This window comes from Tetrao urogallus, assembly GCF_951394365.1.
Source record: "Tetrao urogallus genome assembly, chromosome: 2".
Taxonomy (NCBI): Eukaryota; Metazoa; Chordata; class Aves; order Galliformes; family Phasianidae; genus Tetrao; species Tetrao urogallus.
The window spans coordinates 21,434,145-21,459,029 of NC_136814.1; the positions used below are offsets into that span (position 1 = coordinate 21,434,145).

General features: G+C 39.7%; 1 protein-coding gene across 1 annotated transcript in view; it reads right to left on the reverse strand.

Moving 5' to 3' along the window:
- Positions 1–24,885, reverse strand: part of PPP2R5A (protein phosphatase 2 regulatory subunit B'alpha) — a gene marked incomplete at both ends in the record, with an annotated part of 38,469 nt that overhangs the window by 13,225 nt on the left and 359 nt on the right. Inside the window, 2 exons of the mRNA XM_079550441.1 lie at positions 2,734–2,835; positions 7,647–7,843. Of these exons, the coding sequence (XP_079406567.1) occupies positions 2,734–2,835; positions 7,647–7,843 (299 nt within the window). The remainder of the gene's footprint in view (positions 1–2,733; positions 2,836–7,646; positions 7,844–24,885) is intronic.

Genomic DNA, 24,885 nt, shown 5'->3' on the forward strand with positions numbered 1-24,885 from the left:
GACACAGAATGAAACTAAATGACTGCGAAGTCAGTTACAGAGAAAAGAAAAAGCCCTACCAAGAAACAGCAAGCTTTGAAGGTGAGAAAAGGAGGATTGGATACTGGTTCTGAATGCTAGGATGACTATGTTCCCCAGCTACACAGCAAAGCCAAAGCAATGACAAACAAAATCCTGGGATTCTCCAGTAAGATAGTAATAGAACAGAGAGAGATGTGCAGTACCCTACATGCTGGAGAAAACATATTCAGATCTGAAAGGATACAGATGAGCCAGCAGAACAGCCAAGGGCCAGAGTACCAATTGTTATGAGCCAAGACTAAATAGGTCTGTTTTGTTTACCCTAAAGGAAGGCAGGGAAGGAGGACAATTATGGCTTCTTTCCATAAATAGATATGGGAACTGGGATAAACATCCAGCAGAAGAATGAGGCTGAAGCATAATGCCCTAGCAGCGTCACAGACTAAACCAATATTGATGCCAGATTCTCAATATCTGATGACGTGGCATATCTCATTTCCAGTACAGAGAAGATCAATCAGTTACCATGTGGATGCTCTGTATAATCCAGGCAACTCCAGAACCACCATTGTTGCTACTGTTCTTAAAGAGAGAAGCTTCTAGAAAAACAAACATTTCATGCTAAAAAATCCACATACAGCTACAGAAGCCACACTTTAAAATGCACAGATAGTAAAAGGTAGCAAGAAACTTTGGGATTCCTTGGGAAATTTAGGAAACTTTATCCATGGTGTCCCAAGCTGTAATGGCCATTTCTGAATCACTCAGCCTCTTACTTCTCCCCTACACTGTGTTTGAAAACAGAAGCACAATCGTAAGTAACAGCAAGGGGAACAAGGATGGGTTCTAAACACAACAGCCATTAGCTATTTTAACCTTGGGGAAAAAAACACCAAACCAACCAAATAAACAGTCAGGTATGTTTAACCTTCCTGAGCACAACTGAAGTGTTACCATTAGGAATACTAAATCATGGGGAGAATTGTTGGCTTTGGTAGCTTCAATTCTCAAAATCAGTCTGTTTGGGTAAAAGAGTTACGGCAAGTAACTCCTACTATGTTTTGGTGATTCACAGTTCATTATTGCAGAGACCACTAGGATACTACTGCTTTGAGCTAACAATTCCACCATCTACCCACAGCTCATTACGCCCAGAAACACAGGGTGGTTCTAATGCCAGTTGCTCAATCTAGTCTGGTTGCTACAAACCACCTTGAGTGTAACTTTAAAGCTATGTCTTTCAAGTGACTCTAGTTACAAAAGGTCTACAGTCTTTTGTAGTGGCTACACATGTTGCTGGTAACTTACTGAGCTATTACCTGTAACGTTATGTTACAGTGAAGTAACAGATTCATCAGAACAGACAACAGTAGTCAGATTTTTTTCTCTTTTCCCTCCCAGAAGACTGGTTACCTGACAGACGATTTTGAGTTCTACCATCTAGGTAAAGGGTGCAGAACTTAAGGAGAGCTCAAGGAGAGAAAAACACAAATTATTTCCATTGTGCTGCACTGAGCAAATCTATTCTAAGGACCAGGATGATCAACTGCAGGAGCAGGAAGTTTACTATCAGTAATCAGATAGCCAAAGCCTAGCCAAAACTCATTTAGAAAAAGGCAAAAGAAGAAGCCGAAAGTAAAATTTCAAACGATAACACAACACAGAGCTCTTCCACTTTCCCACAGATGAGCCTAAAGCACAAAGTGAAATGGTCACAGAAACCACAAGTTTTTTTCCCTGTAAGAACCACAGCTCAGTCATGTCCTAAAGTGAACCAAGCAAACATTTACAAATTTTATTCCTGGGAGAAAGGAGCATTTGGAAGTCAAATGATGCCTCTACAGACTTTAGGAGATATTTGCATAGCCTTTGTGCAACCCCCCACTGCACGGGGATACGCATTGCCTCTTGTAAGGACACAAAATATTATATCCTCATGCAGTATTTTAAGGACAGAGGGGGACAGATGGCATACAGATACTTAGCAACTATTATACTCTTCTACTCTCTATTAGGAGTTGCTACACAACTGAGTACCTTGGATGTCTACCTGAGAACTTGGATGATGACAAGTCATTTAGGACTGTTCAGCCTTTAACTGGTAATTGAAAAAATCAGCAGTAGCACAAGTAAATCATGTCATTGATACAGCGATGCTATAAAATCACAAGATTGGTAGAGGAGAGCAACAATAGAATAACTAACCTACTGTTAGCAAACAACAATGCCTATATTGTAAAGTTCTTGAACAGAGGGAGGGAAGAATGAGGAGATATCTATTTCTTGCTCAAAAGACAGATAAAAGCTATTGCTGTTTTTGTTATTGTGACAAGAAACTGAATTGTTAACATTCACTTACATTTTATTGAAACCATACAAAAATTCATCAAGTGCAGAAAACAAACCTCCTAAATAAAGAACATAATTACCCAGAACATCGATACATTTTGAAGACATATAGATACACACACCACACTTAACACTACGAATCACTGAAAACAAGAGAATTTAGACCATTTGGAACGCTTATGTTTTTCCGTATTCATACAAGTAAGAAAAACCTCACTTTTTTTCCCCTCTTCCAAGCACAGAAATTCAGTTATATTCTTATAAAACTAATTCTGACTTTCATGCCAAAGGTACAAAATTACACAGATATCTCAGATCAGCTCATGCCTTGCAAAAAGGCTTGACAATAAAGGAATGCCATACCTGTATGTGGGGCCACGAGGCCTCAAGAGTTGGCTCATCTTCTTCTGGATCAAAATCTGGGTTATCGCTAGGTGGAAGTGTTCTGAAAATATTAGAACTAATCTGTAACAGAAAAAAATACATGTTAGTGGAATCATTTCTTTGCTTCCGTAGACCACGCAAAGGAAGGTACTGCCTTTATCTTAAAATGACACAAAGTAACACCAGCTTAAAAAAGCAAACAAACAACAACAACCTCACTTTTGCTTTACATTTTCCAAAGGCCAATGAAAATATTAAGAAAGTAACTGATGGCTTCATTACTGTATACATTTGCAGCTACATATGGGCATACCTACATTTTTTCTTCAAAACTACTCAAAGAAAATTTCTGCTTCCTCCCTCTGAAGCCTGGTTTTTAACTACACGATGCCATGAGCTGAAGCTTTGTATCAGGCATGAAATACAGCACAACTGGTTATGAGTCAGACACGGTTCTTCTCACATGGAAGGTAAACAAACCCAAAAATGTATCTGGCTTTAGACTTAAGTATATTTCGAGATGCTCTTCACTCTTAAGAAAAAAAACAAAACAACCGCTTACAGTTTTTTACCTTCCATAACCTCAAGGTATTTCAAGGTTTTGGGAAGTCAAGCATATCTAACAATTGTAACCTTTTGATCTAGCACAGGGGAACTTTGAAAAGCTAGCAAAAATGGCTACCAAGTTACTTTAAGTATGACCTAGTCATGTCAAATCAATTTCAAGAGAGCAGATTCAAAAGGAGGTTTTTCAACTATATACAAGTCTGGATAGAAGACCCATCTTTCAGATGTCAAAAGAAAAATAAATGTCATGTCACCTGCCAAATGCAACACATCAGATTTAAAATCATTATAACATGAACAATAGAGAACATGAAGTTAATTTCATTTCTGCATTTTCCGCTGTTCTCTCAGGAACACATTCAGCCCAATTTTTCCAATTAAATTTCAAACTCGTTAGCCTTTTCAATCAAATCTGTTTCAAATAGCTGCTATCCACCCAACCCTGCTAAACACAAAAGAAAGAATGTTTGACAGTTTGCAGCAAATGCTACTGCACAGCTTCCATGGAGTCTCCAAGGTGTTTGAAGGATCTTGCAAAAGGACGTAAAAAGATCCAGAAGCCACCAGTTGGCTCTGCACAGAAGAATCAGCTGCTTCATTAAACAAAATACAAAGCTATTGCATACACTGACTTCTCAATTCCTCCCATGCCCTTCATTCCACTCCCTGTCACTGTCTCCTGTTGGCACACATTAAAGCTGCAGACACTGCTGCTCTAGACTAGAAGGTCAGTGATGTTCTGTATGGATAGGCATCAGAGCACCATCTCCTAGCTCACACTGCAGTTTGTTGTGTGGTGTTGTAAACATAAGGGACATGAATAAAATTGGCTGGAGGGAGAAAATTAGGGAGGGAGAAAATGGGAGCCTGAGAGAACGGGGATTTTAATCAAACCCAAAAACCAAGACTTGGTTCTGTTACTTGACAATGACTGCTCTTACCAGGTATGCAAGAAGGTAACCATGAAAAACATCTAAATAAAATCAATCCCCTACCAAGGCTCATCCACATCTGCCTGCAAGACTTCTGGTAATGTCTCTTGAAAATGCACCCTTTTATTTCTAGATGCCTCTTGCTGGACTGAATCAGTTAATCCTTTAGCACAGAGCCTCAGTTTCCATACAGAATACAACAATTTTGAGGCTAGAACAGAGTACCAATTACCAAACATATCTCTGTAGTAGAAGAATAACAATCTCTCTTGTTATTTAAAACAGCTCTTTTCATTCCTAAGCAGGGGGCATTATCCCAAAAGAGTGATTTTAAACACACACGGTAACAAAGTTCTACAGGCTTTGGCAGCTCCATCAGCTTTTACAGAAACCCAGTATTAGCTTTCTAAACCTCAGAAACTTTTGTAAAGCGGCTGCTGAAAATGTACTGCTTAAAGTGTTAAGATAAAGCATTGTTTATTATTTGCACTGAAACCAAAAAGAATCCCCTACCTCCCATTACTTCCCGAGGAGGCTTAAACATCTGGAGGGACACCAGATTCAGTTCTCATTTCTCAGCATGCAGATAGAGATATGTGATACCGTTTGAAATTCTGAATACCCCGCTGCTAGGATCCATAATCAATTTACATTGCATTACCATGTGCTGGTGCAGAATGAGGGGAAGTTGGTAGAGAAACGAGGATGAAGCAGAAATGGGGACTGGAGGGACATTCCCGCTGTTCTCCCAAACTCACCGTGTTTTAGAGCTTTCAAAGCTCCTACTGATTTTAAGCTTTTAGAAAGATTCGTTATGCCGAACTCTAATTTGCTGTTTATCTTCAGAGTACTACCAAGAAATTTCCAAACTGAGAAGCTGCTAGTTTTAGACAATCTAGCAGGGAGCTGTGCTGCCCCTTCAAAACTATTTGCATGCAAAATTCTTCCTCAGTTCTTAAACCGAAGACTTTGGCAACAGAATGACGTGAAAGTCAGGCTGCCTGGGACACCAAATAATATTTGACAGTATATGTCCTGCACATCTGCCGAAACAGAAAGACATCTTTCAGACCTTGTTCCATCCTTGGCAGCCTGAAAAGATAGCACTATCATTTCAACCAGTGCTCCGTACCTCAGAGCAGAGTAGCCTCAGTTACACTGGGCACAACTGCGGGGCGCTGGCTCAGCAGCTGCCACAGTACCAGAGTTCATGCAGAGAGAAGGAAACCTCCTAGGAGACCTCCTCGCCTGCACAGATCTCAGCTCTGGATATCTGTAAGGGATTGCTGACTTTGCTTCACCAAAACACAGGCAATTCCAATGAAATCTGTGCAAACTGGAAGAAAGTGATCCCAGGCCTAGGGAGACAAGGGGCCTTGGAAAGAAATGAGCTCTGTTTCTGCCACTGACACCACTCCAGCTTCTCTAAGGGAATTTCTGGGGTCTGTTCATCCTTTACTACAAGTCACGTGGTCGTGGAATTTCACCAAGGGTGATTTCTACTTTTTGCCTCGAAGACACTATCCTTCAAACTCTGCAAAGAACTCAAATGGCTTTTCTTTTAATGTATTAACATGGAAAACAAAAGCTTGACAAGTAAAAATAAAGATACATATTTTTTTCAAAATCTCATGGAAGCTACAAAGAAAGGCCTCAAACCCAACACACATGTTGTTTGTAGGGACAGGGACTGACCCACCCAGGGCTCTTTCAGAAAGCTGGTACTTAGTCCTAATTCATAGCAAAGACCTTTTCTACTGCCAGTTGCCAGGGAGACTAGAAATGCTGTTCAGGCTTGGAGAGATCTTTTGTCTCAAGCTCTGAAAAAACTCTCACTGAGCATTTAAGGCCTTCTTCATTTGCTGTTATTTTAAGAAAAAAAAAAGGAGATGGAAATTTGTTGGAAGGAAAAATCAGCATCCACAGAGCCCAATCGTTTGCACAACAACAATAACCTCAAAAGAACAGCCTAACACAGTATCTCCAAGAAAGGGAAACAACTCTAATATAAAAGAAAGTCTCTTCACCCTTCAGCAAGTATGACAGGCCAGTTAGTGTACTCTTTCTTCTAACAAGAGGCTGCAGAGGACACACAGATAGAAAAAGGTTCAGGCTTGGTGCCTCCAGCAGTGGGGAAAGAAAAAAAAAAGCCAAGATATAGGTGGACATTCTCTGTGCCCTATGACCTTGGGTGAAAACCATTTAGTATGGAAACACAGTACCTCTAAAAAACGAATGCTACACACACACACAAAGTGTCCTAGATTTTTGTAAAGCTTAACAAGTATCCTGTGAAACAGCCAAAACAATTAGCAGAGTTTCGATAACCTGTTTCAACGATCTTAGCCCTTGATTACACTGGTATAATTCCTATGTTTACTTACAGTAAAGACCTTTCACGTGAGCTTCTCACAGAAAGAAAGAAAAAAACATTGAGGGGAAAAAAACAACAGACTTCAGCATATAGAAAATTATAAAAGTTGCAGGCCATGTGCTTGAAACTGCTCTGCTTATCAACTCAACAGTTACTTCTGAGGTCAGCACTGGGCATATGTAAGCTTAACCAAAGTTTAGACAACTGTTAGCCTAAGTGCAAGAGGGATTCAACACATTTCTTTTTTTTGAGTTCAAATCTCTACACAAATTAATTTGGGTAATATTCTGAAACATTTTTCAAGTCCTTCAGTTGTGTTCCCTGCACACATAGTACAGATATATGTGGTAGCATTTTAAAATGTGTACAAAAAATCTTGCAGTGTCAGCAGATAACGGCCACATATTTTGTTGCTTATTCAACGAGCCATTTGCAGAAACTGCACAGTACGAGTCATTCTGTGGTTTACAACTCAAGCAGACCACTTAGGCTAATCCAGCACAGCTCTCTGAGGCCCAAACAGTACTAACAAACAGCCACACTGTGTATTTACTACATGCAGACAGTTTGTCACATTGATAAACCGTTCTGTTGACACTAGCACCCACAAGAATCCTTACCAGAAGACTTCATGCTATCGTTTCACTGACATTCTTAAATAAACAAGGACAGGTAGCACTGAAATATTTCCATTTTCTGAATGAGAATGACTTCAAAGCATATACAAAATGCAAACACCTGCAGTACGTCAATTCCTTCATTTTAATTACCTAGAAGCACGTACTTAAGCTAATAAATAAAACATTCAAGTTGTGTTGCTGGTTTTTTTTTTTTGTTGTTACTTTTTACAAGCCTTTCTAAATATTCCTGTAAGCCAAGCTACCATTAACAAATGATGCTGTGTTTTATAAGCAGAAAAAACCAACAGCAATTCTGAGTTAGATGCCATCACAACTGTAAACTGATTCACTGAGGATACTTTATTCAGTTTAGAGCATTCAGTTCCAGATTCTACTTACCATTTTCACTATGTCAGCATAAGCTGATTCAACAATCACTCCACGATTCGTTGAAACATATTCAACCAGTTCATTCAGTGTTGCTCTCTTAATTTCTTTGCCTTTCAGGTCTGAAACGGAGTCCATGAAGTCAAAGAGCACGCAACACTGCTGCAACTTCTGACAGAAAAGATCTTGCTGTTCATTGGAGGTGGCATCTATAGAAAACAAAAAAAACAACAAACACCAAAGTCTGTTAAAGCAAATTCAGTCGACAAAAATTTGCATAATCTGTCAGATCTTTAACCCAGGAATGGTATGTTGGACAACTAGCAAGTTAATAAGCTAAGTAATACTGTGAAAAGAGAAAGACACTGAGAGTATCTGTTTAAGGATGTTACAATGGCTCATTGTTCAAAACTTGTATTTCATGGAATCCCAAATGAAAGCAGGGCAGAAAATATATATATAGAAAACAAGTGAATTAACTTTATTAGAAACACACAGCCTTCAGTAAGCAGCAGCTCTCCTTCACCAAAAGTCACACACACAAGCAGTGCATCATACTAACCTCTCATTCATCCGATTTATCTCATTCTGTTCCCTAATCCTTTATTATATAACCCGCTTAAAAGCTGTAAAATCAGCTTTGAAGGAACTTTGTCTTCTTTCTTTTTTTTAAACCCTGATGCAACATACCTCACATACTTTTGATATCATGTGATGAATGTTTCCCTTGAGAATCAACTCCAATATTTCAAAAGGATTAACCCCAAAATTTAAGATTTTGGTCTAAGTAATTTATTACAGTCTTAGTCATGTAAGGTTTTACAGCTTTTTTGGCCTATTAGAGCAATGTGTTTGTCTACAACTTGGCATTTCCATTTGATAGTGCGGTTTCTCTGATAGCTGATAAGCAAAATTCCTCTATTAGTATTTCACGCTAGCTGCACGTCAGCTAGATCACTGAGTAATGTATACTTCACAAACAGAATACACCCTCACAACTGTTCGAAGGCAACCATGGTTTTAACTGAGAAATCAGATCATTGTCACAGTGCCCAGGCCAATGCTGAGAACCCAGGCGCCCTTTGTCTGTGTTTTTTTTAGTTGCTTGAGTTGTCAGGATTCTTCTCAGCCACTCCAGCAACACAGTACCACCTCATCTATCAGTCACTTGGGATCTCACTTGTTTCCCTATCTATTCCCTATTTTATCTGGGAGTAAGGAATGCTTTTCCCCTGTACAGCTTCCAAGACCTATCTACAGGCAGACAACCTAATCCCTTAGTTTCATTCATCCCCTGTAGTATCTGTTTTAGCACTGCCACTTCATCAGAAGGATATTAAGAAGACGAGGAAAAGACAACAGCCTTGTAACACTGCTGAAAATCTTAAGCTCATTATAAAGGTTGAACAAAACACAGAAAGATCTCATGCTTCTCTTTATCGTTTTAGGATTACTCTAACTTAGCAAGCTTTAAATTTGTAAGTTTAGTGACTCAAACGCATTCTGATGATGCCAGCTCCTCAAGTTTCTCAGCAAAACACCTTCCAACAGTCAGCAATGGTTTTAACATTCACTAATAGTCTGATAAAATCCTTTCATTTCCATGCAAACAAAGAAGTTGCTGCTAAAATGGACTAAATGCAAAATCCCAAGTGCATGCTGCGTCCCAAAAGTTCCAACATCAGAACACTGTACCATCTTCCCCTTTGCCATCTGACAGTGGCGGTCCTATTAACTGAGCACAACAGCTTCAGAGATCTTGTAAGAAAGCTGGTGGTTATTATTCCCTCGTAAAGAACAATCCATACTATTGTATGGCAATTCTGATATTTGAACCACTTCTTCTGAAGAAAAAATTGCAGAAGATGCTCGTTGCTCTCAGATATCAAGAAATCACACCATAGCAAAGACGTGAATCGTTCCTCTGTGCAAAATAATGAGCATCAGCTGTAAAAACATTTGTAAGTTACATAACATTTCAGCTCAGAGCTTCTAATATTCTGCAGCAGATTGCATGAGTAAGTGCTGTATCATAGCAACAAAGCAATAACAGTGACATGCTGAGGAGACAATCCAAAAAGCTGAGCTAAAGGAACCAACAACACAGGAGGCGTTTATTTCTGATAGTAACCCCAAGCACACAGCCAGCCTGAGACAGGACTCGCATCTCCTTTCTGCCTCACTACAAACCAAGCTGCACTCCACACTACAAAAGCCCAGCAGCGAGAGGCAGCACGTGTTGTGTTCCGTTGATGGTCAATAAAATGAAGCTTCATTAACCAAAATTTGGAGTTTCAAAAACCAGCAGATGTCACCTGAACATTTGCAATAGTGGTCAAAACAAATTCAAGATCTAATGCTGAAATCAAGTAACAGGAATTATTTCCAGAAGAAATAATTAAATCAGTTGTTAATTTCTCTAGAATATTAAAGAAATCTCTATATTAGCCACTTTTATTTAGACATTAGACTGACCACACATCAGTCCATTCCCTTAGCAATCCAATCTACCTTAGTTAGACATTTCTCCAGATGAAAAACCAGTTCATCAATCATTTTTGTTCCTTGTACCACTCAGAACCAGACTGAAGGAAGTATTTTCTTCTACACATCTATTTTCCACAACAACACAGGGAAATCATATAACCACGACATCTGCAAGAGATAAAAATGATGTGCAACCACCATAATAAACAAGGTAAGAGGACAGGCAGCTCTGCTGGATCAGTACTACCTGCCTCCACCAGTGCAGGACCTGCTTGACACACAGCACATGTATCCCAGGAATGTCAGGAGAGGTGCCCTGGTAAGCCTCTGGGGATGTGGGAAAGCTCCTCTGTCAGATAGCCTCTGACCCTACAGCCTTGTCTTGAACTCCTTTAACTACGTCAGCACAACAGAAGCTAGGCACTGCTCTACCACAACAAAGTCATGTTGCAATAGTGTATTCCAGTTCTGTGAATGAAAACCTGTGCCACCATAATTGCAACACCACCAGAGCTTGTAGTTTTAGTACTTTAACAACCGGCAGGATGATTTTTAAACTAGCTTCAATTTAAATTCTGTGAAGATTTATACCATCCATCTGAAGTTAAAGACAGCTGCTTACCCTAAATAGCGTGAGGGCCACACACTACAACACAGGTTCAAAGTAGGCAGTGGATGCTTCAAGAAAATAACCTTGTTGGCAGGCTGTACTTTGAAGTGACAAAATAAACAAACCCTGAATTCTATTACCAGCGCATTCCAAAATTGCTGTATGTTGCTGGAAAATTATTTAAAAGAAGGGCAGGAAGGAGAGAAGGAAGAAAGCAAAACACAAGGGAGTCTAAAGCAGAAAAACGGAGCTAAGACATTTAATCCTGTTTGGAGGTGTGTCATGACACATTAATAATAAAAAACTGAAAATGGCCTACACAGCATCTGATCCAGGTGATCCAAATCCAATTGCCTCAGCTTTGTTTTCTAAAGGCTGCATGGCAGAAGTGCGAGTCAGGAAATTCTTTAAATCCATTCTTATAACCTTTGAAAGGCTGTCAGTAGATCTGGGGTCCTTGGGAAGGCAGTAATGAAATTTTAGGCAGCTGCAGAAAGTCAATTGTTAATCAGATATGATGGCAGAAAATCCTGAAGACAAAACCTTCTACCCAATACCAAAAAAAGCCACTGTAAATTATGATTCCCTTTAACTGTGACTTTTTAAGGACAGTCACTGCCTGTGATCACTTGCACAACAGATGTTAACGTGCACTTGTAACTGATGAAAATAGTTCACTGGATCCTCACACTCCATAGCACTGAAATTCTCAGCCTCTCTACTATTTACAGAAGTCTAATGATTACAGACAATACCTCAAAACCAAATGCTTTCATACTTGCGATGCTAGCAATCTAAATCTGAGCATGGAGTACTAAGTTAAAAGGTAATATAGTTATTTATATTTAAGGAGGACCCAACAAAATATAGATAGGAAACTTGACAATCCCTGACCTACATCACCAGCACTTAACAGGAGAGACAACCATCACTGTATCACTAGCCAGCAAACTACAGTGACATCTTCCCACAGTATGTTTATTTCCTATGTTTACAGGCACTCCTCCTAGAAGGAAAAGAAAGATACTTCTCCTTTCTAAATGTAATTGTTTATCCAAGACCTCCTGTGCAAAGCCAGGGAACTTAACACAATCCTTGCTTCAGCAGAAAGCAGGATCCAAACCCACAAAAGCTCCCTTCCCAGCTACACAAATTGGAAATTCCAAAAACTTACTTTCCCAGGCAGTGCGAAATTAACTCACTATGTGCAGCTGTACTCAATAGCGGAGGGATCTGCAAACAAAGAATGAAGCCTTAATGACATGACACAGCAGGAGAAGCACACGCACTAGGGAACATCATGCTTGGTTGTGTTTTTTTTTATTTCCTCACCTCATTAGAATAACAACATTGCTGTACAGTCTGCTCTTTCCAGAGCAGAAAGAGGCTGTTCTGGTAAACTCTGGTCTAACCCATCTAAATCAAGCATAGGGAGTTCTGCCTAACATCACTTTAACATTTATTTTTGTCCTGTGAAGTTCTTGCTATTGTTGCAATCTCCTGAAGCACCTGAAAGGCTGGAGTGCCAGTGTTTATGTTGCAGGCATGGTAAGACATCGTTAACAGAGTTTTGATGCAACTGATGTTACAAGAGAGGACAGAATACACTTCCCAGCTCTCAGAACCTTGTGCCTGCAGCTTGACAGGCAGCGACACAGCTGGCTGACAATGACAAGGACAGGTCTCTCTCCCCGCTACTCCCTTGTCATGTACTCATCCCTTCCCTCCTTTGCTCCCAGTCACATCTACCCTCAACACTGGCTCTGGAATTTGTCAGACCCTTCTGTGAGCTGCTTTAACTCAATAACATAGCCATATTAGAGAAGTTAAATGGCTTCTGGAGGGGTCTGACGATCACCAGGTCTGGCACGAAGTTAGAGATGGGAGCAGAAACTCCTCCTTCAGCTGCATCGAGCTGTTACTACACCGTCTCATTTGTAACCATATCCTCCAACTTCACGGGTATGAGATAACTGAAAAATCTTAACTATATTTTACTTCCCTTTCTCCTCTCCCTCAGAAAACAAACTTTAAACTCCATTCTAATGAAAGATGCAGCCCCTGTACAAAATCTCACAGCCTACTTCACTATACTGCTAGTCCAAAATATTCTTTCACTATGTCCTTACATCTGTAAAAGATGTTCCCACAATTCCAGCTTTTGGTAGCTCAGCAGCCCAGCTAGGGCTACCGGAATTATGCACCACGTTGGGTATCCAAGGAATCCTGTCATCCGTATTTTTTTTCCCCATCTAGAAATATGTTGCCATCTAAGGGATAAGTGCAATTTCCTAACAGAATAGGGGTTTTTTTTGTTGTTTCTGTGTGTGTTTGTTTGTTTGTTTTTAATGCAGTTTGGCAGCATACATTTTCCAATTAGCCATAGCCCTACAGTAGTCTACAGGTCTTGCTGGAATCCTAGAAGGAGTTGCTCTGGGTGTTTTCACTAAACAGAGCTCAGATTTGCAAGTCAGATAAGGGAGTCAGATAAAACAACATTATGTATCTTCAGAGTTAACAAGCTTTCTTCCTGAGGAGGTAGTTTGGAAGATAACGAAGCAGAACACCATTCTCAAACATATGATACTAGGAAGTCCGTAGCACATACAGAAGACAGCCAAAATAAAGATCTGGCACAGGACTAAAGGTACGGGATGCACACTGATTGATCCTGTCTGGGACGTGTATGTTCATAAAAACACTTCACCTCTCCATTTCAGAAATCCAAAGGACTGCAAAGGAGCAACCAAGGCAATGTGCTGAACTGCAGCTTCTACCACTTACAGATAAACTATTCTGCACATGATCATCAGGCAGGACTTGCAAACAGATACACGTGAACATTACTTTAAATACAACAGCACCCTCCTATTTGCTCAACCATCCCCAGAACATGTATTTTATCCAATTTTTATGAATGCACCTCATTCTCCAAAGACTTGTGCAAAAAAAGCAATTAAAATGCTTAAAAATAAACTAAAATTTAACCTTAATTTCTTTCAACTAGTTAAGAAATCACAAGTTTTGCTTATGAGAAATTGTGTATTTAAGATTAACTCCTCGATACGTCCTATGGCAAAAAGTGATTTAAAAAAATCTCACACTAAACAGGAGCAACAGCCTACACTGACTTTTATCATACACTTTATTCTGGCTTTAGAAGTTAGCTAGGAATTCTAGTCTGTAAAAAAACGTTGAAGTTGTTTACTAAAAGCACTACTCGAAAGCCATCTTCTGCCCCATAGCAGCACTGCTTTGCAGTAAGTCTCATCTGCCACTCCATGTGGCCAACAGTTGACCTTAACAAATCAGTCCAGAAAATCTGAAAAGCCTACGCTGATCCAACGACATCTGTCACAAATTTTCTCTGACATGACTCCTTGGAGTGATGGTGAACTAAAAGTGTCCCCGATCTAAATTGTTTCTATCATCTTCCAAGCATTCTTATAATCTCATATGGCTAAGACCTCTTACCACGATAAATCCCTTGACTTTAATGAGAATTTGACTCAACCAAAACACTTCAGACAATAAGAAAGTACCCAGATGAAGTGTTTCCCTATTTAATAGCCCTATTTCCCGCCACTTAATTACAGAAGACAATATGCAAACAGATGCAGAAAGTAATAAATTACTCACATGGTCCCCAAAAAGTTAAGGATAGCAAGACTCTAGTGACCAGACCTGCCACAATTCATCTCATCTCTTCCATAATGTTCTCAAAAAGGAGGATTAAAACCATACCAACTCCTTAAACAATATATATATATAAAGATATAGATATACATATGTTTAAATAAAATAAAATAAAATCTACCAAACCAAATACCATATCAACCACTGGAATGGGAAAATGGATCATTCTATCACACTAAAATCATCTTTGACAAAATGTACAACATGAACCTTACAAACATTTCCTCAAGAGCACCACTCATTCAGAGCTTAACTGAAAGTCAGTTGCATGCAACGAATAACCCCACAAAACCAAAACCCAGCAAAAGCTAAATAACATACATGCATGTACACACTGATATACATACATGCACATACATACAGCTGATGACAGGACACAGTTGAACCAATGTTGCATACAACAGAAATTACCAAGAAGATGATGAATTTGCATGTGGTTAATTAAATGCAAGCTTCAATTGGAGCGATACTATGAATTTATTATAAAAGGCAAAGGCATTTCACTTTGTGCAGCTGACGTATGCATTTTCACAGACCAGTTATGTTACTCTTCTTGAATTTGAAGCAAGCTTTCTTGCACTGGTAAGACAACTACCACATTCCCCAGTGTGTTCACTTGTTTTTGGCATACACTGCTACTACATTCGCTGTGCTCATTTAAAAACCAGACTGATCACGTGCCAGGATGGGCCTTATAATGGTTTCACTGGCTTGGTGAAGGTGGAACAGTTCATGATTATGATGCAGTATTAGTCTTAAAATAATTTAGAATAGGAAGCCTACTTCTTTAAGGAAGACAGTGATAAATGTAAGGGTGATAACCCTCATCGTGGGATTAATGTGCACAGCCAGACCATTAAACTGGGGAATAAGAGTAAATAAATGACTTTTAGAATGGGAAATTTTTATTTGGAAGGCAGGAAGATGGGACAGGCTTGATAATGTGAACTGCTTTCCTGCAACAGACATAGAAATGTAACACGCATCCCTCAGCAACAACCACGCATCGGTATGCAAGGGGCAATGCTGGCCTGAACCCAGGGCACAAGGAGGGCATGGTGAACTAACTCAAGTTGTGGTAAATAACTGTACGTGTTTTCGTATACTGGCTAAAAACTGTCCTATGAACAGAGAAAAATAGGTAGCCATGCTTTCTATTTCAATGAAAGAATTATGAGAATAGGTTTCAAGGCTCCCATAAAAGTCAGTGTACATCTGTGATTCCATTTTCAGTCAACACAGATACACTACCTGAGGATTTTCAAATGGAATGTATAGTTGCAGATATTTAACTCAGATTTGACCATATCTCTTTACCAGAATTCTCTAAGACCTCTCTTACCAGAGGAAAAATATCTCTCACTTCACAATCCCATCTTATTCACATCACTGCTACTTGGCAGTATGCACATTTGTGAACAATTATTGGCAAGAATGAAGTGCAGGAAGAATAAATTTTCCCCAAAAATCTGTGACTGGCACCTTGAGAGCTCACTGAGATTTGCAGCCACTGCCATCAGACCAGCCTGGTGCACTACTGTCACAAACACAGGACAGCATGGCGCACCAGTCTTATGATTTTATTGCTCTCTTTTTTATCTGCTTTAATAGAAATATTAAAAACTAAAGGAAGTTTGATTAATTACATACATTAATTTATATACATGACAAAAGTAATGCCTCCTATCTATTATGTTGGCCCATGATGTCAGAGGCAGATAGATGATGGTGGTACAGCTGTAGAGGTTGAACCTTCCCAACAGTATTCCAGGACATGCTGCTGCTGTGTGACAGCAGCAGAGGGGCACTCTGACACGACGGCATCTGTCATGAAAGCGTGTATCAAGCAAAGGTGTGTCATTGAATTTCTCCATGCAGAAAAAGCAGCGCTCATTGACAGTTATTGATCCTTTCTGAACATTTACGGAGAGTAAACAGTGGATTGAGCACCATGAGGAGACGGGTGGCGCATCTCAGCAGTGCCAACAGTGGGTCAGTTCTGCTGCTGCAAAGTGTTACAAGCACGGCATGCAGGCTTTTGTTCATCGCTGGCAAAAATGCATAGTTAACGGTGGTGACTATGTTGAATTAGAGTTTTTTTGTAGCTGAGGATTTGCATGGTCAAACAGTTACTGTGTAGTTGTATCTGGTGTAGTCTCCATGAAAATAAATATGAGGCACTAATTTTGGGGTGACCTACATATAGGAGGCCTAAGGCAATTCCTCTTCCCTGAGTACGACCCTCACAGGCCAAAAGGTTGGGCATTCATGCCCTACAGAAAAGGAAAACAAATACAAACCAAGTCTCTAAGACAGCCACATCCAAAAGATGAGAATGGAACGATCATGTGGTTCTGCTGGTTCCTTTAATACATACTGCACCGAAGTACAGAAAGCTGTTGTCAACTTCACAACAGACTTTCATAATTATACTTTCTCCCAAACAGAGTTGCTTTTAATGAAATGTTGTCTATTTAAATCTGTGTGTTTGATACAATGTAGGATTTCCATATGTCATTTTGAAGATGCAAAATAACCCTGAGGGTGGTGAAGACCAGGAACTGTTTCACATCTCCCCTGCTTAGAATTAAAGTGATGGGAATGCCCTGCTCACTGCTCCCCCCTCTTTGAACAGCTGTACTACTCCATATGTCCAGGAACCACAGTATAGAGCCATCTGGAAAGCAGGTGACAAAATGGTGTGCCACACCAACTAAGCATAAATTTTAGCTCAATAACCGCTATACAGTACAGCATTAACAACACCCTCAAATTCACAAAAACAAAGCTTTGCTTGACCAGAAGCTCCAAGTGAATTAATTTGCACCTTCTAAGGCTAAAAGGATAGAAAGTACATTTACTATTTGAAGAAGGCCCCCTTTTGTTAATTTAAACGTATACTTAAATGTCTATTTTCTTAACTTCTTCCTCAGCCATTTGTCTGTCTGACCGCACAAATTAATTTTTGAATAAAATGCTGAAGTTACTCAACCAGGTTATGTCAACTTTACCAATCAAATTTCCAAAAACTGAAGAAACGCTCTTATTATCACATGGTAAAACTAGCACTGAGTGCAACACAAAACTGTTTTTCTTTGCAAACCAAAAGGGTAACTGTTACACATTACTGCACAGAACTACAGAATCTCATTTTACAGTTAATTTAGCATTTACACTATTTTCGGCATGTGAAGAGGATGTATAGGGGAGTAATGTAATAGGGATACCAAGGAAAAAAACTCTTCTTTCTTTGATTGTCTCTGTAAACCAGGGTGGAAGTTACGGGTATTGGAGTAATTCCTTGCATAAATACACACTTGAAGAATTGGCTAAACTTGTGTTTCTTAATTTCTCAAACAAATAAGATAAACTTAATAATGATATAAGTGTTAAAGTAGGAAGAAATGAAATTAAACTATACTGGAAACAAAGGTGAAATCCTGGTTTTGCTGTTATTAGTGACTTAACTCCCACTGACCTCAAAAGGAATAGATGATCATCTTGAGCAGACAATCATTCAAATACTTGCACCCACTTCATTTAAGCTAAGCATTCAGCTGCATACATAAAAGATCAGAATACTTCTTTTTCACCCATTTTATTGATATTGGTAGATAAGTATTGGTTCTTTCTACCAAAAATTGTAAACGCTGAGTGTTCAATAATAAAGGATTTATTTTACACATCAATCTACTTCCATTTGGCAAAATCTCTTTGCTGCTTTTAAACTCTACTTAAATCATTATGAGTACTGAATTTATTTTGCTCCTGCTTCCTCCTAAGGGAAAATCCTCAGAAATACAAATCTTTAAACCTTCTCTTTCCTGACTGCATTGTGGGACCGGCCTATGCCTCTCTAGGGGGCTCTGACATTTACATCTTAATCTTGCATCTCAGAAGACTAACAAGTGTTTGTTTGCCTACAGAAGCCACCAATGCTGAAAGTACAATTTCACTTCACATACGCAATTCAAAACCTAAGAGCAGCTCTCCTCACTTCTTCCTGTTACATGCAGACGGACCAAAATTTATGCTGCTCAACAGGAATTCAGTCTTACTGTGTAAATGTTACATCTACCCCGTATTTTAAGTAAGCACGGAACTTATTAGAAACATCGCAGAGTTTTCAAAGACCTTATCCCACCATTCCAAAACGAAACAAAATAGAAGCTTTCCTTTTAATTGTTTTTTCTTCCAAAGTTTGACTTGCTTACGCAACGATGCACCCTGCTAACTCCCAGCTACAGCATCAGCAGACATAAAGCTGGATCCCCTTCACAGTCAGACAAAATGCTCTGACTTCTTATTACTGCTTTTCTTCAGATCAGCTTTCCTGGCCCACGCTACACAATCCTTCTCCAAATTTGCTCACCCCTCCTTTCTCATTTCTTCTAAGAAAATGTCTTGAGCTATTTCCACCCCTTTACCCACAGCTTGTCAATACTTTAAGTATGCTATGGCCCCCTATACATCAGTTTCTTTTAATCAGTAATTTGAAAAGGTAAATTTAAACATACTTAACGTTTTCCTAGTTATGCAAGAGTCTCACTTGATGAACCAACTCATCTGCAATCAGTTCCTGATTTATCAAGGCAAAACCCTATGCTAGTGAAACTTCAAGACGGATTCTTCAGAGTCACAGGCGGTTTTCAAAACTCCTTGGTTACAGTGCAAGACTATGAAGAAACTAGCAATGGAGATGGCATTTGCAGGAAGCTTCACAGCCAGCCTCTGGCAGAACAGGAGTGCTAAGACACTAAATTCCAGACTCGCTGCACCTGCCAGACAGGGAGCTTCAGCTGTAGACCCTTCTGCCCTCTCTTCTCACTTGGCATCTCCAGCCAGCCTGCTGCTTCCGATTCCATACCACCACCTGCAATACACTTGCAGGTTTATAGCTCAAGACCATTGAGTTTTTTTGTTTGGTTGGTTTTGTTTTGTTTGGTTGGTTTTCTCTTGGCAACATATAATGTATTTTTACTCTAGCCTTAGAAACAGTTTGAATTGTTTTTGCTGAAACTAAGAAAATCAGCTTGAGGAACAGTTCCAAATCAAACTGTCCATACTTGGCATGGAAAACTTCAGTTCAAAGAGTTCAGCAACACTGCAAGCAGCTGAGAATAAGGTCTCGTGAAGGAAAATTGCTGGCAACTTAGCTAAGAAGAGCTCGGCCTTTAAGTCAAAAGTATACCACTGAGAGTGACCACCAGCTCAGCAAAACTGAACAGAACCTGGTTCAGTGACACTGTGGCAAAAACCAATGATTCAAACATTAAAAGAAGCTGTCAGCGCAGTTTTTGGAAGAGCATTTTGTTCAAACAGTCTTATAGAAGAGAAGTTATTTACCATTTATTTGTCTGGATAGCCTGTGGTTCCAACCTTCAAAGTTCACACACTGCTAGGAGACTATAGATGTAATTTTTGCCTGCTAAATTAAAACGGGAGTAGGCACTGCAATGGCACAAGTTGAATTTTATACTCTTCCCAAGGGAAATATCTTGTCTCATAACAACACAACACTTAACCCTTTTACACAGAAAGAATATTAATCTGTCCAGAGCAGTTGGTACAGCGCCTCTTCAAAAACACCAAACAATTCTAAGGAAGATAGACAGATATTAGAAAGAGTTGCTGATCGATGTAGTCTCCTTTTGATCGGACAGCCAGAGCAGTAATTCTATTTGTATCTCCTACAGCAACTACCATTAAATGCAGCACCTGCAAAACTAATATCTGACTAAACTAGAAAGCCACGAATATGGAAAAAGAAACGTGATACTAAGCTGGCACGCAGAAGATGAGAAAGATTTAAATAGAAAAGTTCATGTGAAGACTGTCAATAGGCTCTATATTTAGGAGTTGCTCACGATGGAAGTATATTCTAAGACCAAAAATTCAAGTCTGAGGATAAAAAAGGTCAATTTGTTCAGAATTACAGACTGAATGTTCCACTCCATAAACTAGAAACAGTTCCTTAATATAGGAAAAAAAATTAAACAGTGCATTTTCAGTGGAACTACATTAGACTATTAAAAAAAACAAAAACAAAAATCCACCTTCAATCTCCTCTAGCTGCTACAGGTTGTCTATTTTTCAAGACTGAAACTTCACTGAACAGAAGTTCTAACTGCCTCACTGTGTGTCCTCTGTGGAGCCTGTATCTAAGATTTATTTGAAAATCATCAAACCAAACATCTTTATCTGAAATTACTTCTTAGGGAAAAATGTAGCTGAGAAGATCATAGCTGCAAGCGGTGTGGAACACAAAAGGTAAAGATGAGGCACTGTAGAGGAGGAACTAACATTGAATTATCAGGGATTTAAAAAACACCACCACAAAACAGTGCAAGCTCGAGGGACACGCATCTGCCTTTCACTTACAAATATTTGTTAGGGCTGTAGTAAAAGCAAACCGTTCTAAACTTTCTAAAAGGTATTTTCCTTTTGGGAACAAAGGCAACTTAACATTAATATGAATCAAATTCCTTTCAGCTGTTTTTAACTCCACTTATTTTTGTCACTCTGAAATACGCACAGGATGACTCAGATCATCAGAAGTTTAAGGTCCAAACTGCCCCTGCTGGATCTAATAAGATGAAAATTGTACTCATAAGCAAGCTTACTTAATAGGCCTTCCTATAATGTTTCCACAAAAGCTTAACTTGAACACAGCACCAGGTTTTCAGTCAAATCCAAGCTCTTGCTAGATGGTTTAAATAAGGAAAATACTACTGTTAGCACCTACTCTGAGCCCCATATTTGGAGGCTAAAACTACCTACTGGAAGGACTTTTTACAAAGGTCTTATCCCAGGCTACTTCACCACCATAACATGCAGTCCCACAGAGATTCTTAAAACCAGCCCAGGCCTACAGCTGACAGATTTTTGGACCAGATTCCAGCTGTTCTGCTGCAAGGGCCAGAGTTTTCTCTGTGGGGAGATGGTTTAATTTGGAAGTGAATACCAAGAATTTCTTTTAACAGTTTTGTTCTTTACGCATGATATAGGAAATAAGCCTGCAGAGACATTCACTTTCCCAAATGGTTCTTCAGTACTGAGAAAGACAGGAGGAGACATTTAATTGTCCCAGCTGTACTCGACATTTTTGGTAGCAGGAAAAAGGTATGCTTGCTTTAAAGCCTGACAGACCATATTAATTGTGCTGAACAAAAGCAACAAGCTGTATGTTTTTAGTAAGACCTTCTTCTTTCATTACTTCCAGTTCCCATTTTCCACCTGTATTTCTACATACCTCAAAGATCATAGAATATGTGTAGTTACATTGCAATTAATCAGACCGAGTCCCAAGGTCAGGCTATTTTCTTTTCTCCAACAGCAAACTAAGTGCACGTGCCCTCACAGCCTTCCAAAACAAGTCACTAACGAGACAACACTTCCACTCCTCGCAATGGTAAAACAACACTTCCTCCACCGGATTTCTTGAAGCCCAGCACTCTTGGGATTGCCCACTAAGTGACAAAATCCCGCTGCTAACAAGCACGTTATTCTGGCTGCAGGTTTGCAAAGGATTTCTAGTAAGTAACCTAGCAAGTAAAAAATGAAAAGGAGCAATTTCAATATGTCACAGGTCTAATTCTTCTTTTTTTAAAATTCTGAATCTTCAGTCTTACTTATTCAGCTGAAGCATTACACTAAAGTGCAGCCCTCCTGAGTAACAAAAACAGAGGAAGCTTAACTGAACAACACATTCCTCACTCATTTTAGGTGTTCTGACATCAGCTAGGTTTTGTCGAGCTTTTATCCAACAACGATACATAATATCACGTGAATAACCGGAATGCTAATGACCAATAGGAAGCTGCTGCCTTCCCCTCACCCCCACAAGCTCCCTGAAGTTACAAGTCCCCACCATACGGGACCTCTGCCAGTCTCAGATAGATAGCACCTCTCCTAGCAGTGCCATCACAAGCAGCCAGATTAAGGAATTCTGGTAATACACAGAAGCAGTACGATGAACTCCAGAATTATGTAAATTGGAACATCTTTCTACAGGCTTCCCAACAGTACTATTTAGACCCCTACAAAAGGGTGTCACACCATCTGGTCTGTCCATATCAGTGGTAAACAAGAAACAGCCCCTAGATGAAAGTAGGGAAATAATCCACCCAAGAAGATGTGTGGTAAAGTGAACGGTTAATTTTTATTTGCTTCTGGAACATCCTTCCTCCTAGTGAAAAGAAATATGCAGGTATTTTAGCCCAGTATGACAAAGCTACCTGGGAGTTTTAGAGTTCTTTTCACTGTCTTGACAATTATCAGACAGGACAGTCACTACGAGTCAGAGTACTTCACAGTAGTTCAGTACCAAACTACTTTTTCATCTACAAAGTGCTACTTTTCTTCCAATACAGGCTTCAAACACCCTACATTTAACATTTACTTGAAGATATCTGGAAAAGCAAAAAGTCTCAATCTAATTACTTAAGCGTGTGCTGAGCACTCTTGGGTGCTAGGATAATGACTGTACTTTCCTTTTTTGGCCCCTCCTTGGGAACACTGGCTACTCGGCTGGTAGATGACATTACAGCATCACAACTATTACTGAATCTCAAGCTGGCTTTAAAGAATAAAGCAGATCTTCCACCTTTCTGAGACATATGTGATTACAACAAGAAGTTTCACAAAACTGTACGTTTATGGAGAACAGACACTTTTCTTCTGTCAGTTCCGGTGGTTTGAGGCCAATGGAGGTTCGAGAGGGGAAGGGAGAAAGGGAGTCAGAAGCAAAGAGGAGAAAGCACCCTGCATCCTTAGCTACCACATCCACTCCAAATCTAAATTCCCATTATATGCAAGCATTACAGTCCCAGGACAAAGCATGCAGCAGAGTGCTGCCTAACTTTCTGATACAGGGCTAAGTGGGATACTGTAACTCCTAAGACAATATTTACCCTTTGTTTTCTGAAGCAGATTTGGAGGGCAAGACTCTGAATGTAAACCATAAAGACAGCTGTGATTTTCCTTTAAGGATTTAAGGCAATTCAAACAACTATAGAACTCTGCTTAACTGAACACATTCCTGTGATAGTTTATGGGCTCGAATTTCTAAACATTCAAGCCGCTGATGCCGTGCAAACTTTCTCCACACAGTAAGCAAAAAGCTGTAAAACTGCACTCACAAAACTTGAAGACTTAATCATACAAAGTTTAGGTTTTTTATGTTGAAGTCCAGCAAAAATGTAAATGTGGGTATTTTGCTGATTGAAGCTGGAAGTGCTCCCTGCCTGAAGTATGAACGCTCAGCTGTTTACAGCATCAGGATCCAAACTTTCCAAAGTCTGCCACCTATGTGCGATAATTATCGAGTGCTTTCACACTCCCTGGAGTGGCTTTATTAAAACGATCTTTGAGGGAAATTGGCTGTCTGAACAGCACGTGAATTTGTCTTTCTTTGTTATTAACAACAGACTTAGTCATAATAGCAGAAACTCAATCATGATTTCAAAGAAATTATTTTGGTTATAAGTCCCATAGAGATCAGGCTAGAGCACCGAGATAGGAAAGAACTTCACAAACAAATAAGCACCACGAAGAACAGCTCCCCTGTTAAAGCAATAATGTGCACAGCCACTGCAACAAAGATAAAAAATAATTCCGGTGCTACCTTCCTGCCCAAGCCTATTTGTACTTAATAATATTTCTGCTAATGGCCAGATTCACGATTCATGAGTAGCCACCATTTAGGAGAAGCAAGAAAACGTCTTGAGATCTTACAGCCATGACTGTAAAATCCATAGAAATGAAACAGAAAAAGAATTAGTTATCAGCTAAGGCTAAATTTAAGTTAGCCATACAGCACTCAGCTTTCAGACACTTGCTGCAAATCATTACTTTCTTTTTTCCCCTATCATACCATATGGCTTCAGAAACCAGGAGATTTGATTTGTTGGGTAAAGCTAAGGGCAAGGTAACCTCACTCTCATTTTCCAGGTCCTCATCAAAGACTTGAATGAGTTTATATTCTCTGCCTAATCACTATTTTTCTAACTTTGAAGAGAAATACACAGAACTTTCATGAGGCATTCAAAGGTGTGGAAGGCTGCCATTAACTTCCGTTTCATTTTTGCTGTTGCGAACTGTGCACATTCTGATTTCAGTTTCACAACAAAGGATAAGCTCTTCGCTACCGATTTTAACGCCAAAGTCTAAAATACTCATTCACTGCGCACAGCCCGGAGATGAGCCGCCGCAGTTCCACCGAGGCAGGCAGCGGGTCAGCCGCACCGCGTCCAAAAGAGACGGCAAAGAGACGGCCAAAAGCAAACTCTCCGCTAACTCAGGGCGTTATGTCACAAGCACAGAGTTCCTTTGGCAAACCCCCCGTGGGAGGAGCCACCGCTCGCTCCCGGGCTATAGCGTTCAATCCCCTCGCTCCTAAACTCAGCATTTTGTGCAACAAGACCTCTCCGGGAGCACCTGCCCAGCCAACGCTCGCTC